Below are 19,953 nucleotides of genomic sequence, written 5' to 3'. Positions count from 1 at the left end.
AGTTTCATGGTCACCATTAATGAGATTATATTTATAATTCTAGATTTATTAATTGAACCTAAATTTAAATTCCATTCCAGGGTGGAGTTGATGTATTGAATGATGCAGCAGGCTCAAGACCCTCTAGTCTACTCGCGCTCTTATTTCTTATGTTCAATACAAGCTATTTATCCTTGTCCTGCAAGCTTTTAAAATATGTCAATGGGACTCTTGCTGAGCCTTATGAGATTGTACTGAGCAGACTTTCTGTATAGTCTGTGAATTTCCCCCAGGCATACCCTCCTTGACAAATGTGGGTGGATTGATGAATTTCTCACTTCCCTCTCCACATTAGCTCTCTATCAAACTTGATCCCTCAACCACACCACTTTCCCACTGCAATTCACTGGACACTTTGCACAGGGTGGAATACTGATGGAATTGGTTCCACTTCAATTTAAATTATTTTGTGAGTGAGCCATCCACTCTCCACTCTTCCGCCTGCTTTAAATTTCAGGATCTTAGATTTTAATATCTTTCATTAATTTAAAATGGATAAATTAATGGACATATAATTTATCAAAAGTGTAAATGAATTTTAAGTTTGGATTTTGCTGCATTAGTATCTTCTGTGTGGTCTCTCAATGGTTATTTTTTTGTTTGATTCAGCATCTTTAGACAATTTACAGAGGAATTGTTTACTCTGAAAGTTGCACTAGCATGCTGGAAAAAAATGATTCCAGGGAGGTAATATCCAAGTTGCTTGAAAAGCAAATATTGCTTTTTATCAGATATTGACAACATTTTTTTTGTGTGCTTGTCAAATACTGACTAATGCCTTTTGTTTGAAAATGTTGTACTGTTAGCTTTAAGAGATTTATATTTGTATTGGTAGACATTAGAAATAAGGTATAATTTTAAGTGGGTTTGATTTAATGATTCTATGCCTGGAAGGGTAAAACTTATAGTTAAATTCATGCTGGACAAAGGTGCTTGTATGTGTGGGGATTGTTGAGGTTCCAGCTGTGATTCTACTGTTTTTAGAGAGGGTTACAGAGTGAAGAATAAATAGGTCAGCAGAGATATGCTGGGGTTGCTTAGCAACTGGGGCCTTGCAAAATGTAGAAGCTTTTAGTTTAGCTAATTTGATTTCAGCTGGAAGTAGGTAGAGAGAGAAGGCAGTTCTCACAGCTCTGCTAGAAGCAGTTGGTTTTAGAAGGCCAAAGAGGGAACATCTCTCTCAGACTTGCCGGAGGAAAAGCCATGCTATGGTGTAATGGTTAAGAAAACAGATGCTGGACGCTTCCGGTGGCGGCTATGGAGGAGTAAGTCGCACATTTGGTGGCTCCCACTCTGGTCGGACTTTTGGACCATTCTCCATTTTTCTACTGGACTTGAATTGTAAAACGGATGTTAGTGGCAATTGTTTACTGAATTCCAACTTTGGTGCATGGAGAGAAGAACTAGAAGTGTTCGTAAGGGCAGAAACAAAAAGATAGAGAAGGGTTGGCCTGTAGCTATAACAGAAGACAGCATGGCAGCGGTTCGGACCTCTGGCTTGTCGATCCAGCAGTCTATGGAGCAGCTGATGCAAGTCATTCAGGAAGGCTTTGCTACGCAGAAACAGGACTGCTTGGACCCGATAAAAGAGTCGATTGAGCGGTTGGAGCATAGATTGGACACCCAGGATTGGGCGATCCAGAAGGTGGAGAAGGCGCTGGCTGAGCAGGAGGAACATCAGACTGCGGTGGAGCTGGAGGTGGGCATGCTGAGGGACCAGCAGAAGAAGCTCCAGAAGGTGGAGGACCTAGAAAATAGGTCCCGCTGGCAGAACCCAAGATTCGTCCGAAGGAACAGATGCTGGGGCATACATCACAGACATGTTTGTGAAGCTGCTGGGGGATGGGGCATTCTCCCGGCCCTTGGAGGTGGATAGGGCTCACAGAGCACTCGCGAGGAAGCCACGAATGAGAGCCCCCCCGCCCCCCCCCCCGCCCCCGCCCGCCCCGCCCCCCGCCCCCCCCCCCCCCCCCCGCCCCCGCCCGCCCCCCGCCCCCCCCCCCCCCGAGAGCAAGGGTGGTGAGATTCCACAGGTTCTCGGATAAGGAGCGCATTCTACAGCGAGCCAAGCAGACATGGAGTTGTAAATGGGACAATAGCATCCTGCGGGTTTACATTGACCTGAGTGTAATATTAGCCAAGAGGAGAGCAGGCTTCAACCTGATCAGGCCGATCCTTTTTAAGAAAAAGGTGAAGTTTGGACTGTTATACCCATCCCGTCTCTGGGTCACGCATGAGGATCAGCACTTCTACTTCGAGTCGCCTGAGGACGCGTTGGACTTTGCGAAAAAGGGCTGGTGATGGATGGAGAACTTTTGAACTTGTCTGCAACGTTCATGGTTTTCTTTTTTCTTTTTGTTTCTCTGTTTTTGTAAAAACCTTCTCGTTTTGAGTTTCATGGAAGATGTTTGTGATGCTGTTTGCATTGATTTGGAACCAGCGGTAGAGCTGAATGAGTTAAGGTTTTCATTTGCACTGTTGGGCGATGGAGGTGTTTTCTGTTGGGCAATCGTTTGATGTTGGAGTTTGTTTGTATGAGCTGGGGGGGTGGGGAGTTGGGGGGGGGGGGGGGGAAGAGAGAGAGAGAGAGAACAATAGGTGGGAGAATATCTGGCGCCGGGGATGAAAGCCACCAAGCTAGCTGGGCGGGCTAGCTCTCTGACGCGCAGTGGGGGGTGTGCATATGTTTGGTTTAGTAAAGGGGTTGGGTTACAGGGTGTTGTTACTAAGTCGGGGGCGTATGTTCTGCTGACGAGGGAGGGACTTGGGCTGAGGGACAGAGAGGAGGTTGGGGGGCGGGGGCTGACTGGGGATGGACCGGTGGAGGCGCGGAGCACGGGCTGGAGGCGGGCCTAAAAAAGGGGATGGCTGATCGGCAGACGGGGGGGGAGGGGCAATGAGCCCCCCTACTAGGCTGATCACCTGGAATGTTCGAGGGTTAAATGGGCCGGTTCAAAGTGCACGTGTTTTCGCGCATCTTAGGGGATTGAAGGCGGACGTGGTAATGTTGCAGGAGACGCACCTTAGAGTAATGGACCAGGTTAGACTGAGGAAAGGCTGGGTCAGTCAGGTCTTTCACTCGGGACTAGATTCATAGACTAGAGGGGTCACGATCATGGTCAATAAGCGGGTGGTGTTTGAGGCGGGTAGAATAATCTCGGACGTGGGAGGTCGATACATTATGGTCAGTGGGAAGCTAGAGGGGGTGCAGGTGGTATTAGTAAATGTGTATGCACCAAACTGGGATGATGTGGAGTTTATAAAGAGGATGCTGGGGAAGATACCAGACCTGGACTTGCACAGGTTGGTCATGGGGGGGTCATTCAACACAGTTATGGACCCTGGCTTGGACCGGTCAAGCTCGAAAACGGGCAGGGTGCCAGCAGTGGCAAAGGAACTAAGAGGGTTCATGGAGCTGATGGGGGGGGGGGGGGGTGAATCCATGGAGATTTGGGCAGCCGAGGGTGAAGGAGTTCTCCTTCTACTCACACGTGTATTCCCGGATTGATTTCTTTACTTTGAGCAGGGCCTTGCTGGCTGGGATGGTGGACACATGGTACTCGGCGATTACAATCTCAGACCATGCTCCGCACTGGGTTGACCTGCAGGTTAGTAAGGACAGTAACCAACGCCCGCACTGGAGGTTAAATGTGGGACTTTTGGCAGATGAAGGGGTGTGCGAGCGGCTGAGGAAATGTATTCAGAGCTACCTGCAGGTCAATGACACGGGGGAAATTTCAGCAGCGGTGGTGTGGGAAGCACTGAAGGCGGTGGTCAGGGGGGAGCTGATCTCGATCCGGGCCCATAGGGAGAAGGTTGGCAGGGCAGAGACGGACCGACTAGTAAAGGAAATACTACAGATTGATAGGAGGTATGCGGAGACCCCAGAGGCAGGGCTTTTAAGGCAATGGCAGAGGTTACAGGCGGAATTTAGCTTGCTGACCACAGGGAGGGCGGTGGAGCAGCTGAGAAAGGCGAGGGGGGGGGGGGCGATCTATGAACATGGAGAGAAGGCCAGCAGAATGCTTGCACAGCAGTTTAGGAAGAGGGAGGCAGCTAGGGAGATAGAGAAAGTAAATGACGGAGATGGGAACCTGGTTGGTGATTCAGTAGGGGTGAATAAGGCATTTAGCGATTTCTACAGATTTCTGTACAGGTCGGAACCCCCTGCGGGGCTGGAGGGGATGAGGCACTTCTTGGAGGGGCTGGATTATCCAAAGGTGGACGGGGAGCGGGTAAAAGGGCTGGGGGCCCCGATCGGGTTGGAAGAGATAGTGGAGGGTCTGAAGGTCATGCAGTCGGGTAAAGCCCTGGGGCCGGACGGGTTCCCAGTGGAGTTCTATAAAAAGTTCTCTGGGATATTGGGGCCAGTGTTGATGAGGATGTTCAATGAGGGAGGCAAGGGAAAGAGGGGTGTTGCCCCCGACGATGTCACAGGCAACGATTTTGCTGATTCTTAAGCGGGACAAGAACCCAGAGCTGTATGGGTCCTACAGGCCGATCTCCCTGTTGAATGTAGATGCCAAGTTGCTGGCCAAAATCTTGTCCTCCAGGATTGAGGATTCAATTCCGGACGTCATTGGGGAGGACTAGACAAGGGCAGGCAGTTGGTGGCCAATGTAAGAAGGTTGTTAAATGGAATCATGATGCCCCCGGAAGGTAGGGAGGTGGAGGTAGTGATCGCAATGGATGCAGAAAAGGCTTTTGATCGGGTAGAATGGAGCTATCTGTGGGAGATACTGGGACGGTTCGGATTCGGGCGGGACTTTATTGACTGGGTCAGGTTACTGTATCAGGCTCCTGTGGCAAGTGTACGGACAAATAGGACAACATCGGACAATTTTAGACTGCACCGGGATACGAGACAGGGATGCCCCCTCTCCCCATTGTTGTTTCCGCTGGCTATAGAGCTGTTGGCATTTGCTCTGAGAGCCTCGAGGGGCTGGTCGGGGGGGGGGGGGGGCACAGGGTTTCTCTCTATGCGGATGACCTGCTTCTGTACGTTTCGGACCCAATAGAGGGGCTGGAAGAAATCATGAGGTCTTTAGGGGAATTTGGTCGGTTTTCGGGGTATAAGTTAATATGGGAAAGAGTGAGGTGTTTGTGGTCCCGCGAGGGGATAGGAGAGGCGGCTGGGAGAGCTGCCGTTTAGGTTAGTAAAGGGAAGCTTTAGGTACCTAGGCATTCAAGTGGCGCGGGAATGGGACCGGCTGCATAAATTAAGTTTGGCCCGGCTGGTGGACCAAATGAAGGACGATTTTCGGAGATGGGACGCGCTTCCGTTGTCTCTGGTTGGGAGGGTGCAAACGTTGACGGTTCTCCCGAGATTCCTATTTGTATTTCAGTGTCTCCCCATCTTTATTCCGCGGTCCTTTTTTAAGCGGGTCAACAGAGTGATCACAGGCTTCGTCTGGGCAGGCAAGACCCCGCGGGTAAGGAAGGTAATGCTTGAGCGGAGTCGGAGAGAGGGCGGGTTGGCGCTGCCAAATTTTAGCAACTATTACTGGGCGGCTAATATAGCCATGATCAGGAAGTGGGTGGTGGGGGAGGGGTCGGCATGGGTGCCTATGGAGGCAGCTTCATGTAAGGGCACCAGTTTGGGGGCGTTGGTAACTGCGCCTCTGCCGTTCCGACCGGCATGGTACTCCACCAGTCCAGTGGTGGTGGCGGCCCTGAGAGTTTGGAGCCAGTGGAGGCGGCATGTGGGAGCATCGATCTGGGCCCCAATCTGTGATAATCACCGGTTTACCCCGGGAAGTATGGACGGGGGGGTTCCGGTTATGGCGGAGATTGAGAGGATGGGGGGTATGTTAATAGAGGGGAGCTTTCAGAGTATGAGGGGTTTGAGGAAAAGTTTGGATTGGTGAGGAGAAACAAATTCAGGTATCTGCAGGTACAGGACTTCCTACATAATCAGGTGTCAGCCTTCCCGCTCCTACCGCTAAGGGGGATTCAGGACAGGGTAGTTTCCAGAGGGTGGGTAAGGAGAAGGGAGCGTCTTGGACATTTATAAGGAGCTTAAGGGGTCGGAGGAGACACAGACCGAGGAGCGGAAGCTGGAGGAGGAGCTGGGAGGAGAGATAGAGGATGGTCTATGGGTGGACGCATTGAGTAGAGCCAACACGTCCGCAACATGTGCCAGGCTCAGCCGAATACAATTTAAGGTTGTTCACCGGGCTCACATGACAGCGGTCCGGATGCGCAGATTCTTTGGGGTGGAGGACAGGTGCGCACAATGTGTGGGAGGACCAGCGAAACATGTCCACATGTTTGGACATGTCCGATGCTCAGGGGATTTTGGCTGGGGTTTGCGGACGTCAAGTCCATGGTGTTAAAAACAAGGGTGGCGCTGAGTAAAGTGGTGGCGATTTGCGGGCTGTCAGAAGACCCGGGAATCCAGGAGGAGAAAGAGGCAGACGTTCTGGCCTTTGCTTCCCTGGTAGCCCGGAGACGGATACTATTAGCATGGAGGGACTCAAAGCCCCCAAAGTCGGAGACCTGGCTATTGGCCATGGCTAGCTTTCTCTGCTTGGAGAAAATCAAGTTCGCCTTGAGAGGGTCACTGTTAGGGTTCACCCGGAGGTGGCAACCGTTCGTCGATTATGGTTTCATGTATATTGTTTACATTGTTGTTGTTACTGTACCGAAAATACCTCAATAAAATGCTTATTAAAAAAAGAAGAAACCTAAAATCCAGTTAGTTAAAGAAACTGGGAACCAGACTAGATAACCGTTCAGTACGGTCAGAGAGCTAAAAAGGCATTGGACTGTGAGAGGCCAGGAAGATAGTGTTAAGTTTTATGAGAAATTACTAGTTAGGAGACACTGGGCGCGATTCTCCAGAAATATTTCTAAGTTGGTTGCGAGTGGGAATGGCTGCGGCCTTTCCGGCACTCGGCCTGGCGAGGCCAGCAATTCAACACAACGTTAATTGGTCCACTTAGTGAGCCCCACGGGCTTCATGCCGCAAATGAAGGCTTGCCAGCTGATTCCCCAGGACAGCGCTCGCCAACCCCCCTTCAACAAGGTCGAGAAGCACTTAAACTGCACTTGAACAGCCAACCCCACTTAGCTCGCCGCCATGGTGCCAGGACAACCGACCCCAGGGTTTGGAGACGCTGACCTGGGGAGGCTCCTAGATGCGGTCAAGGCCAGAAGGGATCTCCTGTTCTCCTGAGGGCCCCCCCGGGTGGTGAGCCACAGGACAGCCAGTGCCGCCTGGGATGAAATAGCAGCGGCCGTCAGCTCGGGATGTGAGACCAAGAGATCTGGCCTCCAGTGCCGCAAAAAGGTCAATGACCTACAATGCCGCATGAGAATTGACAACCCACCCCTCACTTCCCAACCCCACATGGCCAGCCTCCCCCAACCCACCCTTCACCCCAACCCTCCCTTCACCCCCCTCCCCAGACTTTTCTTCACAACCCTCCACTAATGTGAACCGCATGTGCAGCTAAGGATGCCTCCTCTGTCTTTGCAGGAGAAGTTGTCCCAAAATCATTGGGAGAGGGCCCAGACTGGCGGAGGGGTGCCAGGCATAAGAATCCTCACGACCTTCGAGGTACGGGCCCTGGAGGTTATGAGGGTCACCAATGCGGAGGCCGGCGCACGCCGCAGAGTTGAGGATCACCTGGAGGACCCAGGATTATGTCAGACACGGGTTGTTAATGCCATACACGCTTACCCATGCCTTCCACTGACCACATGTTCTTTCTCCTGCAGGTCCTCCAGCCAACAATTCTGGCCCCTTCCCCTACCTCCCATGAGATCACCTCAGAGGAGAGCTCAGAGGCTGCCACAATCGGTGTGTCACAGCTGTCATCCCCACCCTGCATGGAGACACATACCTCGGTGGAAGCAGGAACACCCAGGCGAGACAGCACTCAGAGGATTGCTGGATCCCAGATAGGTGCTGAGCCTATGGAACTTGCTATCCCAGAGCCAATGGTGACGTTAGGGAGCAGTCGGTATATTCAGAGGGCGAGGTCAGTGACACTCCAGCAGGTCCATAGCCGATTGGAGGAGTCCCAGAGGCTAGAGGTGCAGGAGATGTCATCAGCAATGCGTGGCACCGAGGCCAACACTGCTAGGGTGGCGATCATAGTGGAGAGCCTGGTGCATGATGTCAGCAGCCTTAGGAGGTGTCTAAGGTGTGGCGCAGGCATTGATGGCCAAGACTGAGGGCCTTGGCAAGAGTGTCTGACTCAGTACCAAGTTGACCTTGATAAGGTGCTGAGGGACATGTCCCGGTCTCAGATGGGAATGACCGAGGTGCTGCGGAGCCTGTCCCAGTCGCAGGTGGGCATTGCCGAGGTATTGCAGAGCCTTGCCCAATCACTGAGGAGCCTCGCCGAGGGCGTCGACACCATGGTGCAGACAATGGGGAGCCACCAGGGATGGCAAAGCCAGATGACGTAGGGACAGCCGGGGCTCAATCCAACTGCCCCTCCTTCCAGAGGTTAACCCAGGGCCCTATAGGCATCGGGCGAGAGGAGACGGCACAGGATGGTAACCCTGACCCATCCGATGGACTGGCTGTTCTCACTTAACCACGATTGCGAAGTCCCATTAGCAATAGCTTCCAGCCATACAGCCAGAGGCCTCGGCAGCCAGTGGGAGTTATGGGTGATCATTGAGCAAACAGGCAGGGAATAGAGTTGCCCACCGAACAGGAACACACGTTCCAGGGGCTGGCATGGAGGATCCATGTACCACCAACCCCCCACCCCCATCAGTGCCCTCCCTCCTCCCCAGTAGAGCAGCCTCTCCCAACCCCAATACCCCAGCCCTCCATGACGTCCCCCCCCCCCCCTCACCCAAGCACAGGGACAGCATGCCCAGTGCCCCCTGGGCTCACTGCCTATGAGCTAAGATGGGTGCTCACCTCTTCGGCTCTCTGCAGTAGCCTGTCCGCCAGGTTGATGGTTTTCAAAAGGAGTAATAATCAGCGCCAGCGTGACCACTTGCTGGAGTGGCCGCTGGATCAAGGGAGGCCATTGGATATGGGATGGCTCCCGTTAATTGTATGGAAATTGGGCTTACGTGGTGATAATTGGTTTCTCGCCATGTTGTGTCTGTATCATGATTTTGCCTATGGGAGCAGGCCGATTGCCTTGGAAACAGTTTGGCGCCTGGCCCGGTTCTAGTTTTTGGCCTCTCCCGCTATTCACGAGCGAAACGAGGCCAGAGAATCGCGCCCATTATTTAAATAATTTTGGAAATCAGTGGTTGGACCTCGGAAGTTTGTTAAAAAGCCTAAGGAAACCTGAAGGGAGAGGTGTAAAACCTGAAAGAGAAACCTTGAAGGAAGCAGATGAGGGAAAGCATAACTTAAAAGAAGATTTGAAAGTGTGACTTTTCAAAGTGGAATTTGAAACCACTCATGTAAAAGCTGGAGTTCAGTGAGACAAGATGGCTCAAGGTATAAGAATCATCTGTGGGCGAAATCCACATTCACTTGGGTCCAGAGAGGAGTGTGTCTTACCATAATCATCTTGTGTGTTTAAAGGGGACGTTTTGTGTCAATGAGACCTTTGTAGTTTAAGATGTACTTTGTACTCCATGTTAATCTTTAAATCTGTGTGTATTTGTTAAGATAATGGTGGGGGAGGGGGGTGGGTAATGGATAATCCACTTTTTCCATGTGTAATAAATGTTTTTTCTTGTTGTTAAATCTACTTAGCGATCCTATGACTCTGTTCCTCCACGTTATATACAAAAAAATAAGTTACAGTCTTTTTAGACAGGATTCCATTCTGGGAACTTCTCGTCAGTTATAACATCAACCGGGACTGTAACAATACTAATACAAAAGAAGAATTGTCAGAGAGCAATTTTCCTTGCAATATTAAGAAAAATATTGTAAGCAATTGATGTATTAATGCAGAACACACACTGATGTATCTTTACATTGAAACAAATCCATGTAAATAGTGAATGTCATCTTTTATTGGTAAGATTTATGCAGCCATAAATGTTTTACAACTACCATAAACCATTGCATATGGTAGTATTACCTATTCAGTGCTTAACACTTTTTATTGGCATTGTTTTGTTGTTATTTTGACAAATATGTTCAATTATTTTAAAGTGGATTACATCTGTATTAAAATATTGGACAGAGGAATGTCAAACAAAAGTATTCATCTGCTAATATTGATAAAGGCAACTTCTAGGTTAATATTTTGGGCATAGTAAATGAACTTCCACTCGTTCGACCTGCCATCGTTGCATTTGCATGACATTTTCCAATATCCATCATACGCAACAAAGTATGCCCCAATCAGTGCAGTGCAATGAGGACATGGTTAACAGGTTGAACTGTGAGATCAGAGCCAGATTTCTCCGGCCGTTGGGATTCTCATTTCCTGCCGGCAACAAACCCCCGCCCGTGGATTTCCCGGGAGCTTCAATGGGAAATCCCATTGACAAATGGCGGGAAGAGAGAATCCCGCTGCCAGAGAACCGCGTGCTGCTGAGAAACAAGGGGTTGGGGGACCTTAGATAGTACTAGTATCCAGTACCTGATATAATATAATAATCAGCAAAGATAATAGTAAGTTTCAACTACAATGTGGAAAACATATACTATGTAATAACCAAACATTATAGAAGAAAAACTCCCTGTTTCAGGCTTATGGGGCCCAGATCTCTCAGTCTCCGTTTGTCAGAGACCAGGGGCGAAATTCTCCGGTAACGGCGCGATGTCCGCCGACTGGCGCCCAAAATGGTGCAAATCAGTCGAGCATCGCGCCGCCCCAAAGGTGCGGAATGCTCCGCATCTTTGGGGGCCGAGCCCCAACCTTAAGGGGCTAGGCCCGCGCCGGACGAATTTCCGCCCCGCCAGCTGACGGAAAAGGCCTTTGGTGCCCCGCCAGCTGGCACGGAAATGACATCTCCAGGCGGTGCATGCGCGGGAGCGTCAGCGGCCGCTGACGGCATTCCCGCGCATGCGCAGTGGAGGGAGTCTCTTCCGCCTCCGCCATGGTGGAGACCGTGGCGAAGGCGGAAGGGAAAGAGTGCCCCCACGGCACAGGCCCGCCTGCAGATCGGTGGGCCCCGATCGCGGGCCAGTAAACCATGGGGGCACCCCCCGGGGCCAGATCGCCCCGTGCCCCCCCCCCCAGGACCCTGGAGCCCGCCCGCGCCGCATTGTCCCGCCGGCGGGACCGGCATTTTAGCTGCGGGACTTCGGCCCATCCGGGCCGGAGAATCGCGGGGGGGGGGGGGGGGGGGGGGGCGCCAACCGGCGCGATTCCCGCCCCCGCCGAATATCCGGTGGTGGAGAATTCAGCAGCCGGCGTTGGAGCAGGATTCATGCCCCCCCCCCCCCCCCCACCCCCCGCCAATTCTCTGACCCGGCGGGGGGTCGGAGAATCCTGCCCCAGTTTCTTGTGGAAGTCTCGGCCGCACAGATTGCGGGAATTATGGAAATCCCTGGGAAGTTTGAACCATGGCGCAATTCCTTTGCTCCCCACGACCGCCCAATAAAGTTTCTGAGACTTCGGACAGTTATCCAGGAAATGTTAGGCAGAAAAATCCTAGTCTAACTTCTTGTAACTATAAAATCTACCCCCATCCCACCCCCATCTCAAACTCCAAACTACACCCCTGATCCTCAGCCTCCTCCCTAACCCTACCGGACTAGTCACTAACACCTCGCCTCCCAGATCCCCTCCCACTCTCTCCAACTACCTTGACCCAACCTGACTAACCCTCACTACCTGACACCCCTGACCTCCGACCTGACCTGACTAGCCCCCTCCACCTAACTCATCCTCTAATCCGACCTGATTTGCCCTTGAACTTGACTACCCTTACCCTACTTCACAACCCCTCCTGACCGGTTTATCCCTGGACTCACCTATCCACCTCATCTGCCTGCCACTCTACCATCTCAACCACTTGAATCCCTACCCGCCTCCCCCACAATTATCCATTTACCTTGTCTAACCAACCCCCTTATCACACCCACGGAACCCACTTTCCTCACTCACCTACCCACTCACTAAAATTGGGGGCGATTCTCTGGCCATGTTGTGCCCAGCGCATATCCAACTATGTCGGGAGAATAGCGGAAGAGGCCCGAAACAGTGTGCAATGCTCCCGGCCTGCTGCACCTGACGTAATCTGGTTCACGGCATCATTGGGGGTGTACCAGGTTAGCATATTAAAATCCTAATTTAAATATGCTGAGACTATTTGAAGCCGGATTCTCCCGGCTCCCGGTATTATCCCACCTGCCACGCCAGTGGGAATCACTACACATCTCCTCCGACGTAGACCCGACATGATGACCATGCTGGAGGGAAGGGGGCTACCCTCGGGTGGTCGGGGATATAGCAGGGTAGTGCCATGACCCTTTAAAAATGGCACCCTGATCTCTTGACGGCATGCTAAGGCTCCAACCCACTCAGTGCCAATGCAAAACTTGAACATTTCTAAGCGTGGGTAGATTGCGATCTGGATCATGCCGACCCTCCTGACGGGAATTACACTGCTTTTCCTGCCGGAGGCCACACTTAGAAACGTTTTGGGAGAATTGCACCCATTGGACATTTAAACTTCCCATACATCAGCATTAGAATAGAATTCCTACAGTGCAGGAGGCCATTCGGCCTATCAAGTCTGCACCGACCCTCTGAAACAGCACCCTACCTAGGTTCAGTCTGCTGCCCTATCCCCGTAACCCCACCTAACCTGCACATCTTTGGACTGTGGGATGAAATCGGAGCACCCAGAGAAAACCCACGCAGACATGGAGAGAATGTGCAAGCACCACACAGACAGTCACCCAAAGCCGGAATTGAGCCAGGTCCCTGGCGCTGTGAGTCAGCAGTGCTTTCCACAATCCAAACTGAACAAATATTAAATGAAAATTTCAAGCAAGCTGCACAGAGAAGGCCTTTGGCAAGGACACCACAGACTAAGAACACCACAGACTAAGAAAGTGATTCTCACCTACTCTGACCTAAGGAGACTGCAGGTATAGAAATCTAAGTTTTATGCCATAAAAAGGAGTGTGGCATCTGCACTGACTCTTTTTGCAGCTCTCCAAGAGGGGTCCTGGGCTGAGGGAGTTCTTCTGCATTGTGGATTGGAAGTTGGATCCTTCCCAATGTATGCAGGCAAGTTGGTATGTTTCTCTCTGATCAGAGTTGGACATTGGGGTTCCGGCGCTGACTTAAGTTTTGGGTCACTGATTTTTTCTATATATCATTGCCGATTTAAATAGATTTTGATTGGCCTCATTTATATTTTAGCATTATCTGCAATATGCATCTCCCTGTCAATACAAAGGTGTTTTAGAGTAAACCAAACATAGTATTTATATACTGCAATTAAGAATTTTTCCACAAATTAATTTACATCAAAACCTTTTTGCAAATACCTTGACAAAGCGACACAGACGAACAGCATCATCCCACCGTGAAGCACTAACATATTCATGTAGGATAGCAGGATAGGGTGATATACTTGTATATATCAGTGAGCCATCAGCTCTTCTGATTGTCACCTGGTTTCCCACATAGTTGACAATCTGAGGACTTTTGCCAAATTCACTGTAAAACAAAATAAAGCCTTCATAGGTTCAAATGCCTAATTTGCTATGATTCTGTTCTATGCTTTAATATACATTATTACAAATATGGAGTTTGTAAGATTGTTCTATTTTGGAATTGTCTCTTTCATTTAGGATAAAATGGAGGAATTGGATTGGATTTTGTTTATTGTCACGTGTACCAAGGTACAGTGAAAAGTATTTTTCTGCGAGCAGCTCAACATATCATTAAGTATGTGAAAAGAAAAGGAAATAAAAGAAAATACATAATAGGGCAACACATGGTACACAATGTAACTACATAACACCGGCATCGGGTGAAGCATACAGGGGTTAGTCCCTAACATAATGAGGTTAGTCCATAAGAGGGTCGTTTAGGAGTCTGGTAACAGTGGGAAAGAAGCTGTTTTTAAGTCTCTTTGTGCGTGTTCTCAGACTTTTTTGTATCTCCTGCCCAATGGAAGAAGTTGGAAGAGTGAGTAAGCCGGGAGTGAGGGGTCTTTGATTACTCTGTCCGCTATCCCCAGGCAGCAGGTGTAGATGGAGTCAATGGATGGGAGGCAGATTCGTGTGATGGACTGAGATGTGTTCACGACTCTCTGTAGTTTATTGCGGTTTTGGGCCGAGTAGTTGCCATACTGATACAGCCAGATAGGATGCTTTCTATGGTGAATTTGTAAAAGTTGTTAAGTGTTGATGTGAACATGCCGAATTTCCTTAGTTTCCTGAGGAAGTATAGGTGCTGTTGTGCTTTCTTGGTGGTAGCGTCGACGTGGCTGGACCAGGACAGATTTTTGGAGATGTGTCCCCCATGGAATTTGAAACTGCTAACCATCTCCACCTCGCCCCGTTGATGCTGACAGTGGTGTGTACAGTACTTTGCTTTCTGAAGTCAATGACCAGCTCTTTAGTTTTGCTGGCATTGAGGGATAGATTGTTGTCACCGCACCACTCCACTACGTTCTCAATCTCCCTCCTGTATTCTGACTCGTCGTTATTCGAGATTCGGCCCACTATGGTTGTATCGTCACCAAACTTGTCGATGGAGTTGGAGCTAAATTTTACCAAGCAGTCGTGTGTGTAAAGGGAGTATAGTAGGGGGCTAAGTATGCAGCCTTGCGTGGGCCCGGTATTGAGGACTATTGTGGAGGGGGTGTTGTTGTTTATTCTTACTGATTGTGGTCTGTGGGTTAGAAAGTCGAGGATCCAGTTGCAGAGTGAGGAGCCAAGTCCGTGGTTTTGGAGCTTTGATATGAGTTTGGCTGGGATTATGGTGTCGAAGGAGGAGCTATAGTCAATAAATAGTAGTCTGATGTAAGAGTCCTTGTTGTCGAGATGCTCTAGGGATGAGTGTAGGGTCAGGGAGATGGCGTTTGCTGTGGACCGGTTGCGGCGGTATGCGAATTGCAGTGGAACAAGGCATTCTGGGAATATGGAGGTGATGCACTTCATGACCAACCGCTCAAAGCATTTCATTGCGACTGAAGTCAGGGCCACCGGACAGTAGTCATTGAGGCACGTTGTCTGGTTCGTCTTTGGCATCGGTATGATAGTGGTCTTCTTGAAGCAGTTGGGGACCTTGGAGCGGGGTAGGGACAGGTTAAAGATGTCCAGTAACACATCTGCCAGCTGGTCAGTGGGAGACCAGGGATCCCGTCCGGACCCGTCGCCTTCCGAGGGATCACTTTCAGGAAAGCCAATCTGACTTCGGAAGCTGTGATGGTGGGTATGGGTGTGTTATGGGCTGCTGGGGCACTTGACAGCGGATTGTTGGTTTCCTGCTCGAACCGAGCATAGAATGCATTGAGTTCATCGGAGAGGGGTGCACTGCTGCTGGAGATACTGCTCGGCTTCGCTTTGTAGCCCGTTATGTTGTTTAGGCCTTGCCACAACCACCGAGAGTCTGGAACTCTATTATGTGACTCTAGCTTGGTCTGATATTCTCTCTTGGCATCTCGGAAGGCTTTGCGGAGATCGTACCTGGATTTCTTGTATAGGTCAGGATCGCCTGACTTGAATGCCTCAGACCTGTCATTCAGTAGGGCGTCAATCTCGCGATTGAGCTATGGTTTCCGGTTGGGGAATGTACGTACTGCTTCCTTTGGCACGCAGTCGTCCACACATTTGCTGATGAAGTCTGTGACGGTGGTGGCATACTCATTTAAGTTTGTCGCTGAGCTTTTAAATATGGACCAGTCCACTGTCTCCAAGCAGTCACGTTGGAGCTCATCTGTTTCCTCAGACCGGCACTGCACGACCTTCTTAGCTGGATTCTCCCGCTTGAATTTCTGCTTGTGTGCCGGCAGGAGCACCGTCTTGTGGTCTGATTTCCCAAAGTGTGGTCGGGGGATGGAACGATAGGCGCCCTTGATTTTTTAATAGCAGTGGTCAAGAGTATTGTTGCCCCTGTTGGTATAGGAGATGTGCTGGTGGAATTGTGGCAGTACACTCTTGAGGTTGGCATTGTTGAAGTCCCCGGCCACTATGACCAAGGCCTCCGGGTGTTCTGTTTCGTAGTTGTTTATAACTGTGTACAGTTCGTCCAGCACCTTCTTTACTTCTGCCTGGGTTGGGATGTAGACCGCTGTGTGGCTGAAGTGAACTCACGTGGAAGATAGTATGGGCAGCACTTCACCGTCAGGTATTCCAGGTCCAGGGAGCAGTAGTTCGCCAGGGTCGAATGAAGGGGATCATATGACACGTTTAAAATTCTGTCTGATAACAAGCCAGGGTGGTTTGGTTATGAAAGGAGGGCCAAAGTTGTCCTTCTGGGAAGATGCATGTTATTCACACTTATAGCTATGTCCAGAGCAGCTGTGTTGATGGTGGATAGCGTTTTCGTCTGCAAATTTCACAAAGATGTTTGGAATATCAGGTCATATAATGATTGTTCTTTAAATTATTTATTTCCAGGATAAAATGGAGTTGGGGTCTAGATAATCGATAATTAGCATTTCCATTTGAATCCAAGATATTCACACTGCCATGGAGATAGCCAGTCTCTATAGTTAGTTCAGTATGCAGGATGTGGCTGGGAGCTCAGATTGAAGAGAGCTGAAAGATTTATCTAGAATGACTAGAGAGGAAACTCCAGGGTAACCTTCACCGTGAAAGTCAGTTTGCTGATTAGGGGGTAAATGGCTGAAAAAAGACTGGTTCATGGAGAATGAAGTGTCCACTTAAGGTACAGGGTAAAGTATAACCATGGAGGGGTATTTTCAGTTGCTTTAAAAGAAAAATGGGGAAACTTTTCTGTAATTTAGAGTATAAGTTGCCTACTGAAATTGTGTTTCGTCAATGTTGCTTATAGGTTTGTTTGTTACGATAAAACTCTTAAAATGTGAAATCTTGTCTTGTCACCATCCAATCAGTCACTGGAAATGCAAATATATTTTTTAAAGTTATCAATCTTTGTAGGGATTGTAACAACATCTATTTAAATAAAAGCCAGGAGAATGTCATACAAACGTATAATGGGCGGGATTCTCCGGCAGTTAAGGCCGGATGGATCTTCCGGTAATGCTGACTGAGCACCCCCGCCATGGGTTTCCTGGCAGATGGTGGACCGCTTTGAAACATGTGGCGGGTTGCTCGGTAAATCCTGCCGCATATTACGGACGTTTTTAGCCCAATTGTAAATAATATTACTCCAAGTCACTCACCATCTTGATTTGGAAATATACCGCCGCTCCTTCAGTCGCTGGGTTAAAATCCTGGAATTCCCTCCCTGATAGCACAGTGGGTGTATCTACGCCACATGAATTGCAGCGGTTCAAGAAGGCAGCTCACCACCACCTTCTCAAGGGCAAATAGGGATGGATTGAATTAGATTGGATTTGTTTATTGTCACGTGTACCGAGGTACAGTGAAAAGTATTTTTCTGCAAGCAGCTCAACAGGTCATTAAGTACATGAAAAGAAAAGGAAATAAAGAATGGGCAACAAATGCTGGCCGAGCCAGTGAAGCCCACATCTCATAAAAATGAAATTTCTCCTGATAAGCTTGTGAGTTAACATTGGCATGGACAAACATGGCATTTGCAAGTTCTGTTCACAATTTGTGGAAAAAGCGTACAATCATTCTTTGAACTTTTCAGAAGATAGTTTTACCTTGCATCTTTTTCATAAACTGTTTTGGAAAGAAGTTCTTTGTCCACATATATTGTGTTGGGATAATACCAAACTACGAAATACATATTCTGCATTCCACATAATATATTGATCTTGTCATTCCAAGCTATAGAGTGCACCATAGTACCTGAAATAAAATGAAAAAAACCTTAGTTAAAAGTATATTGTTTCTTTTTTAATAACTATAACGTATTTCAATTTTAATACATTTATCTTGAAGATTCAAGCATCTTGGTTAGTACTGCACAAGGAACATCACACAAAGGGTTGCTGTAGTAATCCAGTAGATACGAAGGTAAAGATCAAATCAAATGTATTTTTACTCAAAGTAAAGCTGCACCCACGGAATACAATATTGTTTTCCTTCCTGGGACTGACAGCACGGTAGCATTGTGGTTAGCACACTTTCTTCACAGCTCCAGGGTCCCAGGTTCGATTCCCGGCTTGGGTCACTGTCTGTGCGGAGTCTGCACAACCTCCCCGTGTGTGCGTGGGTTTCCTCCGGGTGCTCCGGTTTCCTCCCACAGTCCAAAGATGTGCAGATTAGGTGGATTGGCCATGCTAAATTGCCCTTAGTATCCAAAATTGCCCTTAGTGTTGGGTGGGGTTACTGGGTTATGGGGATAGGGTGGAGGTGTTGACCTTGGGTAGGGTGCTCTTTCTAAGAGCCGGTGCAGACTCGATGGGCCGAATGGCCTCCTTCTGCACTGTAAATTCTATGATCTATGACAGGAACTTCCGGTCTGGTTCTGGGACGGCATTTAAAAGGCTCAATAAAGAGTTCCAGTCGGATGGGGCTCTGCCCATTACCGTGGGAACTCTTACTCCACAAGTCCCACAGGGAGAACAATGAATGATTCCTCGTGAGGGTTCTCATATACCCCCTCTCCCAGATCCCACCCTCACTGCCAGTGTAGTAATCCAGGAGACACAAAGATAAAAGTCAAACCAAATTTATTTAAACTGAAAAGTAAAACCGCACCTACTGCATACAACATCAGTGTCCAAGCCTGGGACTAACAGGAACTCCCAGGTGGTATTTAAAGGGCTCAATGAGGAGTCCCAGCTGGACGGGCCTCTGCGCATTACGAATGGGAATTCGTACTCCACGAGCCCCACATGGAGGTAAATGAGTGATTCCTCGTGAGGGTTATCACAGTTTCCAACTCAAGCTCCAGTATTTTTCCAACTAATGAACAAAGGTATTATTATTAGTAGCGCCCTGATGATTTTTCTCCAGGATTGCTGGCAGCACGTTCTAGGAAATTAAACTTCAATTCCTCACCTAACTGGATGATGGTGCAGAGATGTAGGAGCATAATTCTGTGATCAAGCATGTTAGAGAAGTTGAGAAGGATGGAGTGGGACAGTTTACCTTTGTCACAGTCAACTTAAATGTCATTTGTGACTTTGATAATGTTTCAGTACTAGGGTGACAGCAAAAGCCTGACTCAAACATAAAGGGCAGAATTCTCCCATCCCGCCTGTGGTGGGTTTTGCAGTGGGTAGGAGCGAAGAATCTAGCGGGAGCTAAAAAGTAAAATTACATAGCAATTCTCCCAATGGAAACCCCTACCCCGTCCTCCCATTCCTCCACACCCACCCCACCCCCCAAAACCTCCCCATCACACTGCCCCCCTTCCCTTAATTCCCCCATCCAAGGGTCTGTTTAACATCACTCCAGGGTGATGGACTTGTGTTGGCACTGTCAGAGGATCACTATACAAGGCAGGAGGGTGATGATAATTTGCTGTGAAGAAAGCTCTGGTTCTCCTAATGATCTGGTGAAGTCTGACTCCTGTCTTTATGCTGACAGCACACTCACACCCATCCTCTGAACGGAGTCTGCATCAGGGGCTTTTGATCTTAGACCACTGTGCCGTGGGGAGGAGAAATAGTTGGGGGGGCAGGCCTGCTGTGAAAATTTGTGCAACAGAGCATCGCATATATTAGGTGTGACATGTTTTAATAGTGAAAATTTCAATGTGACAGATTTCCATTCCCCATAGCTACAGATAGTGATTTCACCAGTGCCCATTCAGTGGTCTTGACTCTTCTTGATCTTCCGTAGTCTACTGCTACATCTCGGTGTTTCCCCAGGATGCATGTCAGAGGTGGAGGCAGCCTGCTGCTTTCCATGCCCTGTGGCCTTTGATTCCCTTGCTGGACGGCCGCTGGTGGGCCTGGAGCTAGAGGGCCCTGGCCGCTTTACCGGTGTCACAG

The 19,953-nt window shown here is 49.3% G+C and overlaps 1 protein-coding gene across 6 annotated transcripts in view; it reads right to left on the bottom strand.

Moving 5' to 3' along the window:
• The window catches only part of ift80 (intraflagellar transport 80 homolog (Chlamydomonas)), a 398,557-nt gene that overhangs the window by 51,036 nt on the left and 327,568 nt on the right, over positions 1-19,953 (bottom strand). For all 6 annotated transcript variants that reach the window (XM_072474470.1, XM_072474472.1, XM_072474473.1 and 3 more), the window contains 2 exons: positions 17,710-17,857; positions 13,430-13,601 (listed from right to left, as the gene is read on the bottom strand). In XM_072474470.1, coding sequence (XP_072330571.1) covers positions 13,430-13,601; positions 17,710-17,857 — 320 coding nt within the window. The remainder of the gene's footprint in view (positions 1-13,429; positions 13,602-17,709; positions 17,858-19,953) is intronic.

This window comes from Scyliorhinus torazame, chromosome 14 (assembly GCF_047496885.1).
Source record: "Scyliorhinus torazame isolate Kashiwa2021f chromosome 14, sScyTor2.1, whole genome shotgun sequence".
NCBI classification, from domain to species: Eukaryota; Metazoa; Chordata; class Chondrichthyes; order Carcharhiniformes; family Scyliorhinidae; genus Scyliorhinus; species Scyliorhinus torazame.
Note: the sequence above shows the minus strand (reverse complement) of the source record. Positions and strands in the feature narration are given on the sequence as shown.